General features: G+C 41.0%; 2 protein-coding genes across 5 annotated transcripts in view; one reads left to right on the top strand and one right to left on the bottom strand.

Annotated features, from left to right (window-relative positions):
- Nucleotides 1-12350, bottom strand: part of LOC131678404 (pseudouridylate synthase RPUSD2-like) — a 711893-nt gene that overhangs the window by 262303 nt on the left and 437240 nt on the right. The window lies entirely within an intron of this gene.
- Nucleotides 2545-3623, top strand: LOC131678406 (uncharacterized). The gene has a single exon (XM_058958553.1). The coding sequence runs from the start codon at nucleotides 2632-2634 to the stop codon at nucleotides 3604-3606; it is 975 nt and encodes a 324-aa protein (XP_058814536.1). The 5' UTR covers nucleotides 2545-2631; the 3' UTR covers nucleotides 3607-3623.

The following is a 12350-nucleotide window of genomic DNA, read 5'->3' as shown; positions in this document are numbered from 1 at the left end:
AATTAAACCAATAAAAAAAAGAATCCTCTCATAACTACTGGGCATCACGTTCCATGGCGACATGACCGGGAAATTCAGTGATATGGGCTAACTCACTCCTTGTCATGAATTGTACACCGTAAACGAAATATCAGAATAACGGACCGCGTGACCATCCAAGAATGCACGCAAATATTTGAATTTCCACACGGTTGCAAAATCGAGTTTTGTGCACGCAAAATCACATGCACGCGAGCACACGCGACAAACATGTCAAAATACGAACGCTTAAGCCCTTCGCGATCAACCACGCACATAAATAAAATAAACGTTTGAGCACTTACGAAGTTTCAAACGGGCTTAAACGCAAACCTACAAACGTCCGTGTTCGCGTGATCATGAAACGGTTACATCCGGAAATTATTTCCCTCTGTCCTAGCAACTTAGGTCCATACATTTTGTTGGACCAATAAAAAATAAAGCTCATATCTACTAGACAACACGTTCCAAGGCAACATGACCGGAAACTCTAGTGAGATGGAAGATCTTACTTTCTTTTAGCATCTAAACCGTACACCGAAAATTAAGTATCAGATTCACGGTTCGCGCGCGATCATCCAAGAACACACGCGAATATGCGAATGGCACACGGTTATAAAATCGAATTTTTAAACGCGAAGTTACATACACGTTAGAATACGCAACATACAAACGCACACACCATCAAATACGTTAATGTACAAATGCTCGAGCCCTTCGCGATGATACACACGATCGTAAAATCTCTACGCTCGCACATAACTGAACCGTACAATGAATATCACATTCAGAATCACGGCCTGCTGCAATTAGCCTTAAGCAGTGTTTTAGTGGGCGACATTACCTGTCTCGTCTGCAATTGTAGTGTGTGTGTGATTCTGACGGGGAGCCCTTCCGAGAATCTAGCTCTACAGCTCCAGTAGGACAACTCTCGAAAAAAAATAGAATTGTGGATCTAGTATTTTTTCAAAAGCAGCAGTAATTGACACCAGTAACTGATTACCAACATTCTTTATTACTGGCCAATTAAAGGAAAATGACTTTTGGTTTGAAAAATCCCAGTAAAAAATGCTGACGTTGAATTGGGCACGGCTCAACGAAGGCCATATGTTACTTTCAAGAATAAGGATTCATGAATTGATATATCCTAAAAACGGTCTCTAATCCAGAGATTGTTTCAGTCAAAACTGAACAATAAATAATGTTCAACAATGTGCATGTTACTAGATATAGACCCTCCCCTTCTTCCTGACGACTTTCAACAAACTATCGAAAAGTGTCAACGTGAACGTGAACTCCCCGTTGTTTTAGCGAAGGTTCAAAAAACCCACATCCATATCAGTTAATCTGGTAGCACCTTGAACCAGGTCGGACAGACCGGACGCTACAGTTTGTTTGTTTGTACACTGCCCGGACGCTTTACTCAGCAGTTGTCCACTTTGGACGCTAAGCCGTCAGAGTTGTACCAAGGGGGATAATCAAGTGCATTCGCGAACACCCGACGCCGAAAAAAATAAGAACCCACACTGGCGGAAGTCAATGACCATCTTGTGCTCCCACCGCTTGGTTGGTCTTGTCATCGTCATCGTCATCGCCATCAGTTGCTGGCTAGACTATAGCGAAGCTGGAAAAGTTATTTATTAGTGTATAAACAAAGTTTCATTAACGTCGGCTGTCGTCCGCTGAATGTTGGCTGTCTGCGCTGCAACAAAACTGAAGCTGACAAATTGTCACCCGTGTGTGTGTGTGCGGGGGTCGCTCCGGTCACCGAGATTGTAAAGGGGACAGGAAGGATTAGACTTTACTTTGTCCACACAGGCAGGACAGTTACTGCGGCTACTTTCGACACTGCAAGTGGCAACTATTGCGAACGTTTGTTTATCGGCGATATTTTCGGTAACGAACGAGCACCATAACCACCCGATAGGGAATGCACTTTTCAGCTAAAGTAGAGCATTTTAATTTGTTTATTTTGCAAAGTTTACTTCGTATGCTGAGTCGGTTGATTGCTGGGGCAGTCCCAGGGGTAGGTGTGCTGGACAAAAGGTCCCAGCAGTATAGCGGAGTGAGCTGGTATCCGAGGCACCATCAGAACTTGGCAGAGTGGACAATTTTTGCCGAGCAGGCTAATGTGGCGAATGGCAAAGTTTAGTCCTGGACGCAGCTGGTTGTTTACATTAGAATGGGCAATTTGCATAATGTTTGTAACCGTACCGAGAGGTGTGGGAGGTATTTGTTAATATTGCTTACACTGGATATCGTGCGATGGAAGATTTGTTTGCAAGCTGTAAAGTCAGTTTTGTTTGCTGTCTTGTGGTTTTATTAATAGTCGAAAATGTACTGATTGCTGTTGTTTTTCCCCAACGAGAACTAAAGAGCAAATTGTCGCCGTAACACATGAATATGATATCAAATACTAGAATTGCTTAATGAAAGATATTTGTATACTTTCAAGATGTGTGATATTACAAAAATATCCAGAGGCGTCATAAACTCGAACCAATAGTTACATATACCCAGAAGAACATTAAACATTTACACCACAGTTGGCTGCGACTGTTGACCACAACCAACGTCAGTTATTATATCTTTTTGAACACTTCCAACACCAAAATGGCAGAATCCTATGAAGAATCTTCAGATGAGTCTTTAGATGAATCTTATGAAGAATCGCTTGGGGAATCTCTTGGAGAGGTGATTGAGAATATTTCCGGCCTTGATCTGGACATTTCGTATGGCATCGGCGATCTTGGTGACGAAGAACTTGCTGACGGCGATGTTGGTGACGGCGATCTTGCTGACTACGCTCATGGTGGATACATCAGCGGTGAGGATGAGGACGTTGATGCCCTCATAGACGAGTTAAGAGCTGAAATGGCAGCTGAAATGAAAGAGTTTGACGAAAAAGTAGCACAAGAAATGTTAGCTATGGAGGCGGAGGGACAGGAGGTGGAGGAGGATGAACCAGACAGTCAGGACGAAATGATAGCAGGATTAGAAGGACTGTGTAAAGATGATTCATGGGTCACACGCCTTCTGGCAGAAGCGGTCGATGGCGATGCACCATACAACGGTCAAGTTGTCGTCGAAGAAGGAAACACTTCCGTAGTGAAGGAGATTACCCTGCTGGAAGCGTTCGATCAAGAGGTGGAAAGCCAGCAGAAACAAATTAAGGAGCGAATCGGTCTCAGCGATGTCCACGGCAGCCCTCGAGGCATTGGTCTGCCACAGGGTTTCTCACCGGCACGGGAGAAGGATGTAGCTGCAGCACTTGCCGGAATTCGCGTCGATGAAAAGATTCATCGCAAAGGTCGTGATCTCACAAACGAAGCGAATGCAGCTATCAGCAATTTTACCAAGGCAGAAGCCCTTGCGGACTATACGAATCAGGCTGGCGCTAGATTGATGGAGATGACCAAGCGTGCAGTCAGTCGGATGCCCACTGATGTAGACGAGGAGAAAGAAGCTGGTGTCCCGGTAGGTCCCAAGTATCCCAAATTTGAGGTTTTCGAAATCGGTGCCGCTGATTCTATGAAGCCGTTGGAAATAATTAGCTATATCGGATCGACACGAAGCAAAATTGATTAGGCTGTGTTGAATTAATGAATGAATATATTTCGTAACATGCTTTTTATAAATATCTTGCACTTAGTGATCTTTTTTTTGTATCTAACAAGCCCTTGAAAAGTGAATCTTCTGAAACAGTGTGCTAAAACTTGGATCTAAAATTTTTCAGAATTCTTTACAACAGCTGTAAAAGACTAATATACTAGAGTTGTAACGGAAAACCTCTAAATAAAAACGCACCAAATCTGCTTGAAGACATGTGCGGTTCATAACCATTCTTGGGTGCTCCACTTTCCACACGAGCAAATTGCCTGCCAATCACGTAATTTTTTTTGGCAGAACGGCATCTTCTGCTTTCTAACTTCGTCAGGAATGTCGAACTTATGACGAGCAGTGCCCCGAAAACTGTCGGAAACAAACGCCATCCATAATGAGACAAAGCGGCATTGTCAACAGTTGAGTGTAGAGTTTCCACGTACCTGCTTTCCCCCGCTGTATTTAGCCGTTCATCATCATTAGAAGCCGTTTGAACTTTGTACGTGTGTAGTTCATTACGTTTTCTGCATCTTGTACAAATGCCACTTTGATTTCTCATGAAAGCTAAGACCAACTTGTGATCCTTCCCGCCATACGATAAAACGTTTCAAAACACAACTTACTGTCAATCGGACCATTCCCAGTTTCTTGCTTAAGTGAGAGAGATCCAGATTTTCAAAATACGTGCACAAAATTTGTTTACACCGCTGATGTTTCTCCGACTCCAAAAACAAACTTTGTTAACAGACACAAACGCCTCTTACACTGCTCTGCGATCGACTCCTGCGATGACGATGTTATCCGCGAAGCATATTAATTCTCGTGATGATGATTCCGTTTCATTACGTACTAGAGTACTATGGTGAACAACAAATTAGAAGGTCTATCGCCCTGCTTCAATTCATCGGCCGTCACAAACGAGTCGATTACGGTTATTCTGAGGCTTAATTTTGATGCACCCAGCGGCATATGATTCAACTTAGCCAGTCTTATTGGAAAGTCACGTTTAAACACTTCCTGGTGCTGTTTCTTTCATTTCACTGAATCGTACGCTGCTTGGAAAACCACAAACAAATCATGAGCTTGAAAGTCGTACTCTTGAACATTGTTTAACATCGTTCTAGTCCATCGTAGATCATTCTTTTCGAAACTACAAGGATTTCAATCAACGGCTACAGTCTGCTAAATAGTACACTGGAAAGAACTCTATTGGGTACGGGATTATTATGTTTCAATCGCTTTTACATTGGAGTGTATGCTGTTTGTGCAGGGTCAAGATCGGATGATTTCGAAGTTTATAACGTTCCCATACCTTCGAAGAAATTTCATCTAACGATAAAATAGTTTCGGTGATTAATCGTCCTAGAAGCAATTATGGAAAACTAACTCTTCAATCAAATTTAAGGACGTGGTGTCTTCAGCAAAGTTGTTGATAGGGATAGTACAAAGTAAATATTAGAGCTCCAATTATGCAGCCTATCAAAAAATTAAGCGATATTTACAAAGCATTCCAAAATCCATTTTTTTTCATAGAAATAGCTTTAAAGAACTTCGGATAAATTGTTTATTGTCCTAAAAAATTGTAGCAGTCAATAAAATTTAGGAGTTATTATTAATAGTGATCATAAAACAACTGATCTTGAAGAGTTTTTTTCGCAAAGAGTATAAAACATCATTCATGGCTACAACAAAGTTGTTTGTATTACCTGTCTCAACAACTTTGCCGAAGACACCAAGTCTCTAACTAAATTGCTTTGAGTAGTTTATTCTGCTTTTTTACTCCTATATGAATTAATCTCCGAAACCATTTTATCAGATGATGAGCTGTTTAATGTTGTAAAAGTTCTTCGAAAATGCCAAACCCCCAAAAGTGTCAGTTCCGGAGCTATGTGAATTTGGCCGAAAAAAGCTGTTTCAGAACATTTATTACACTTTTCTTCACTATGAAAGTGCCAGACTTATTAGGCGGCGAACAACCGTATAGGTCCAAACCACTTTCCATAAATCCAATAAAACCAAATCGCTACCTGACTTGAGAACGAAACATTGTATATAATATTTTATTATCATAAATAGCCACAGTTTACAAGCACTTTTCTGTTTTTCAAATAACAAACTGCGGTTTCAGCACAGTCAAGTGACTTTTTTGGTTGTATCCAAAGGGAAAAAACTGATCGAAATGGTGAGTGAAGCGAAAGCAATTATATGAGAAAAAAATTCCCCCAGAGACAGGATTCGAACCCGCAACCTTCGAGACTCCGGCCGATGATGACATCCCAAAAAGAACATATGATTATCGCACTGCGACAGTGATCGTACCCTTGCCTGTCTTCGCATTGAGCGGGGAAATTAAATAGATCAAATGTCAAAATTGTGTGTGTGATCTCACTTTGTAGGCAGGGTACGATCACTGTCGTCAGTGCGATAATCATATGTTCTTTATGGGGCGTCATCATATCCTAGGGATAGCATAAGGGTTAGTGCATTGAGCCGGAGTCTCGAAGGTTGCGGGTTCGAATCCTGCCTCTGGGAGATTTTTTTTAACATAATTGCTTTCGTTTCACTCACCATTTCGATCAGTTTTTCCCGTTGGATACCACCAACAAAAGTCTTAAATAAGGTATTGGAATTTACGTCGAAAACCTAATAAATTAATAATTATTAATTAATACAATCAAGTGTTTTTTTGTAAATAAGTATAATTCTCCCGAAATTGATTCAAATCCGCGAAAATCGATTAAAAGTTTTTATTTTGTTCCGGTCACTTCACACTAGAGAGCGATCGATAAAAATTTGTTGCCACTATTTTTGAAATGATATTTTGAAGTGGCATTTACATTTAAGTAAGCATGATACGCCTGTGCAAACTATTATAATTGTTAGGTAAGTGCATGATCAAGAGATATTTTTTTATACCTGGAGTTTATTTCCTGGCTTTCGGTATTAGAGTTCGGCTAGTCCGCAATATTTCTACCTTCGTGATCCTGTAATCCCACATGGTTGAACTACGCAGTGCACCTACGACGACCAGACAGTCACGTGTCAGGTTTGTAAATCAGCAGTCAGTACACGGAAAATTTTCATTCTAAATTCTAGTGTACGCGATTTAAGAACAAAGCATAGAAAAATGCTTTTAAAGATATTTCAATTAAAACTGCCGATTAATATATTTGTACTACACTTAATGGACCGTTGTTATCAATTTTAGGCAGAGTGCAACGAATATCTCGAATCTCGTTTTGGATAGTGATGATGTCGATTTCTTTTAACCTTCGCTTGAGTCGAGAAATCAATTGCCGCTCGTTTGGAGCCTCCTAAATCATGTCGTACACCATTCGTTTGATGATAGTCCAAAATCTTTAAATTTGTATTTTAAGGCAATCCGTCGTTTTTGCAATGCAATGAATTATGTCACTTTCGGCAGGAATTTTCAAATATAGAAAGCTGCATCGATCGCTATAGCTTTGTTTGGACGGATCAGATGAATTTAAACACCCATACCAACACCTTCGTCTGAAATTTCGATTTGCTGGCTGATTTACAGTCGATTTTCGTCTACAGATGCTTCAATGCTGTCAGTGTAACAACCATCGTTTACACTTAATTTATGACGTGAAGATGTAAAATGCGATTCATCATCAAAAAAAATTGATATTTCAATTCGCAGTGTTTACGGTGAAGTGAACAGCAGCAAATTGGAAGTTTTTCGAGTTGTTTCGCTATTTTAGTTTTCCGTTCGCTCGGGTTTATGATAAATAACGTTATTTTTCCTCAAAATCCAATGGACAGTTGAGCTTACAATACTAAATGTTCATGCTAATTTGCGGGTTAATTGTCCAAACCCGAAGAAATTAGTTCTCAATTTTATCCAAGATACATTTCCGAAAACAAACTCCATGATATACATAATGTTTCTTATTTACGAAACCTACAAAGATTATGGAATATAAGTGTCACTTTGTTGAAGAAAATGATAAAAACAACTTTTAAATGGAAAAATCGCCGAGATTCATTTTTGGGAGCCCTTATCATGTATTGCTATCCAGCGCCATCCGCATACATTTTGGGGTAAAACAGGAATCAGCACTGTCACGTCTACGGGTAGGACACACGAAGATCACCCGCACCCACACCATCATCCGCGTCGATAACCTCATGGGGCCGACCTGCAATACAAGAATCACGGTAGAGCACCTACTCCTAAACCGCTGGGAACTCGAAGACCTGCGGCGACTCCATAACCTGCCCTCCTCGATTCGGGACACACTATCGAACAACTCAGCATAGAAAGAGACACTACTCGCATTCTTGTAGGATGCCAATATTTTTGAAGCTATCTAAAGTGGACCGAGAGCATACTGGCCTCAAACACCCTACCTACCACCACCACATAGCGGGCCATCTGCCTCACTCCAAATAGGCGCTGAGGAGGCTCTGCCGTGGCCCTCTATCAGCCACAACAAACTAGGCCATCTGCCATCTTTCAGCGGGCCCTCCGCCACACTCGGACTGGGTGATGGGAAGGTTCTTCCGTGGCACTTGCGACTACAATCTGCCAACCCATCTACTACCATCAATCAAAGGGCCCTCCGCCACACCCGGACCGGGTGCTGGGGAGGTTGTTACGCGGCCCTACCAGCGAATTATCGTCACCGCGCGCAATATCTAATCGAAGAACTCAAGGACTTTGTAAAATGCAATGTAAAACTTCTTTTCTTCTAGGCAAATGACCTTCAGTGGTTAAAGCCTAAATAAACATAATAATAATACTTAGACCTACCTTTCTGCAACTTGTGATAAAGTGAACCACGATATGAGGTAATGGTTTTCACTAGAGATTGCCAGATATTTACTTTTACATTAGGAATAGCTCAGGGAGACTACTTGAAACCATTGGTGTTTCTACTTTACCTCAATGACGAGTATTTAGTGCTAAATACGGTCTTTCGCAGACAATTTAAAAATATTTGATCTCATCCATTCGCTCAATTGAGAATTGTAGATTTCTTCAACAATAGTCTAAAATCTTGAATTTTATATTCGATGTGATACATTGTAAAAATAGATACAGCATACTAGATTTGACAGGTATATTTTGTGAAAAGGGTCGCATAGGAAAATAGGGTGACCATTAGGGTGGGACAAAAATTATATTCCAGCTCCGAGCAACTTTTTAGGTATCATTTGGGTCCTAGAACAACTGTGCAAATTCTTAGCTCGATCGGTGAAACTATATTTTTGCGCCCTGCGGGTTTTGTTGTTTACATGGGATTTTGTATGGGAAAATAAACTTTTACAAAATAAATCCAAAATAATAACTTTTACAAAATAATAAGTTAATTTTCCCATGCAAAATCCAATGTAAACTTTAAACAGTGGGCGCAAAAATATAGTTTCACCGATCGAGCTAAGAATTTGCACAGTTGTTCTGGGGGCTAAATGGGACCCAAAAAGTTACTCGAAACCAGATTTTATTTTTTCATATAACCATGTCCCACTCTAGTGACCATGCGTCCTGGTTTCCCAGAACAATAAGGCATTTATTTGCATTTATGACAATTATCCCGTTTTCATGATAGATCTTCTGTTACTGTTCACAAATATCAGCAATATCATAAAAAATGAAGAACACTGCTTTAAATCCATTGTATAACTGTTGATTTACTGTAGATTGTCTAACTATTTTACACAAAACACCATGCGCCTCCATATCAGCAACAAAGCTTCAAAATCTTTTTGCACACTTAGGCGCAGAACGAGACCATGATATTCGAAAAGTAGAGGTTATTTCCCATAGAATGTATACTATGGGACCGTTCCGAAATGATTCGCATGTTTGGACAGAATACATTAGTGAAAAAAGTATTTTTGATCTTACCACCTCAAACATATTTAAACGAAAAAGTCATAGTTCCAAGTAAATATACTGAATGTATTTTAATACCTTACCAAGTTCTTTCGTTCCCCTACACAATGAAACTAGTTGTGCTAAAATCGGACCAAATGCATTTGAAGTGAAGAGAGCAATAGTGGTTTCGGAAATGAAAATTATTAAAAAGTCCGGACTTTGCTACGTTTAAAATGTTAAAAATCGTTTTCTTATCCAATGATCATAAAATTTAGAATATACATAATTCAAAATAGGAATTTAGGAAAAATATAAAATATCAATATTTCAAAAATAAATTTTTGAGGTCCAGCCACTGTTCGCGTGTCTAACATCCTGCATAACAGGGAGAATGGAACGTCGCACAGAAACTAAAATATATAATTTACACCAACCTATCTGCCGCTTTTCATAGAGTGAACCACGATATAAAACTTGATAATACGGAGAAATTTGAATCAACGGTATTGTTGCAGTTGTTCCGATCTTAGCTCACAAATTTAGAGATAGCGGTCGTCAGGATCCGACATTTACTTCTACGTCTCTTCTGCCCCAGGGAAACTACTTGAGACCGTTGATGTTTTAGCTTTACTTCAAAGACGTGCTGAAGTCTGCTCGCCGGTTCTTCGCAGACAATCTCAAAATATTTCGTCTCATCCGCTCGATTGAGGATTGCAGATTTCTCCAGCAACAGATTGAAGCCTTCGTTGATTCTGGTTTAGCAAGAACCGCGTGTGTGTTAATCCGAAAAAAGTTGTCGGTGATCCCACGAAACACATTATGGCAGAATTCTGCTTGCCAGACACCCTGAAATGTTTTGCGACTACCGAACACCTTGGATGACAATTCACCAGGCACGTTCAAGCGAGAGGTAACGGGAGGGCAAGCGGAGAGGGTCCCTTTTCGACTATTTTGGGTTTTACAAGCTTCATATGGTCACCCTTAGAAAAGAGCAATAAAAGGTTCCTCCATCGTCCGATTCACCGTGGCATTTGTTTATAGTCCCTTTAGCCAGCAAAACAGTGAGCAGTTAATAAATTTGTGCTTATTAGGATTTATGAATATTTTGAAATTAGTCTGAAATTTTTTGAAATTTCACTCAAATTGAAAAAGCAATGCAATAAAAAAGTAGTGCAGAATGTAATTAACAACTTTGCTAAAAGCGGGAATTTACCAGAATTTAAAAATAAAATATTACAACGATTTCAAAATACACTGAAGTTTTTTTTTATGCGGGGGATACGTACCGTATAAAAAAAATCCGCATAAAAAAACCGCATAACTTTGAAAATCCGCATAAAACAAACCGCATAACATTGAAAATCCGCATAAAAAAAACCGCATAACTTTGAAAATCCGCATAAAATAAAACCGCATAACTTTGAAAATCCGCATAAAAAACACATAAGGTGTGAAATATTCATTATTAAGAGCCATAGTACTCAAGGAAGAGCAAGGATTTGAAGTAAGAAAGTTTAGAGAAAAGCGTGGAGTAGGGTATCATGAGCAAGCTTAGAGTTTCATGGCTACTTAACTCTTTTTCTTCTGCAACGCAGGAGTCAGGATCTTTTGGCATTAAATACGAATCACCTGAGTCTGCGACATGTCCAGACAAGCGTAAAGTCACTTAATGACTTATGCTATCGGAACCGTGACTCTCTGGAATCGCAAGACTGACCTCGGCACCTAACCGACCAGCATCGAGATAACGATTTCGAGAGAAATTTCAACGTCGGGAAATTTCTCCGTCGGAGTAGACTAGGCCCACCGCCGGGGACTAGTTCGAATAGATCGGGAAGTAGCTCCGGCAGATGCTCATCGGGACGCCTGTCACCTGGAAGTTACCTTCCACCCAGAATCGTAGGACCGACCTCGGCATCTGCCCGGGTAGTATCGGTTTCGGAAGATCTTCCACTGCCGGGGAACTCTTCGTCGGAGTAGGAAAGATCCACCGTCGGGGACTATTCCGAGCAGTCCGTAGTGAATCGCCGGCTTGAATCATCGGGGCGCCAGTGAACCGGACGCAATCCTCCACCGGGAATCGCTGGACTGACCTCGGCATTCTGCCGGACTGCATCTAAGGGAGAATAACGCGTCCGTCAACGGTAGCGTGAGACATTCTTTCGTCGGGGAACTCTCCGCCGAGGTAAGCAAGCTCCACCGTCAGGGACTACGCCGAGTAGCACCGAACACGACAAACCACCAGGTTCGTCGGGGCACCAGTGAACCGGAAGCCACCCCCCAACCGGAATCACCGGATCGGCCACGGCATCCAACTGGTCAACGTAGAAAGGAGGGCATGTAGGATATAATGCCGTGCAGGACTGATATGGCGGTTATTAGACAAGCGAAATCTAGCACGACCAGCTAGACCTGGAATCAAGTAAAGTGCATTAGCACGCCTCCCCCCGAAGTAGTCATGTTAAATGGAATTCGGGGGATCAGGCAAATGTCGGACTTTTTGGTGGAGTTTAGAGGAATAGGGTTCAGAGTTATCTTCTCTGTTCAGAGTCCCTGACTCTAGCACACGATGGACGAAATCGGTAGTATGGTCTAACTACTGAAAGTGTGCCGGGTCGGCGTAAAAGTTTTATCACCAAGTAAAAAACCTGTTTTAATCCACCTAGAGGTGCAATTGTGCCTTTCTCATTTCTCCAAACTATGATTTAATAGCTGGTTCGTACAATATAACATTATTGAATTGTTTTTCCATCTTATTACACTTGGTAAGTATAAATAAGAGCACCTTTTTGCATTCATCGCGGTATCAGTTTGAATCGGAGTTTTCTATGTGATCGCACTCCACAACCCGTAACTCCGGAGCCGGAAGTCGGATGGGGAT

This window comes from Topomyia yanbarensis, chromosome 2, assembly GCF_030247195.1.
Source record: "Topomyia yanbarensis strain Yona2022 chromosome 2, ASM3024719v1, whole genome shotgun sequence".
Classification (NCBI taxonomy): Eukaryota; Metazoa; Arthropoda; class Insecta; order Diptera; family Culicidae; genus Topomyia; species Topomyia yanbarensis.
Note: the sequence above shows the minus strand (reverse complement) of the source record. Positions and strands in the feature narration are given on the sequence as shown.

Excerpts from the sequence above, each read along its gene's own strand:
- LOC131678406 (XM_058958553.1), top strand. The coding sequence starts at position 2,632 with ATGGCAGAATCCTATGAAGAATCTTCAGATGAGTCTTTAGATGAATCT.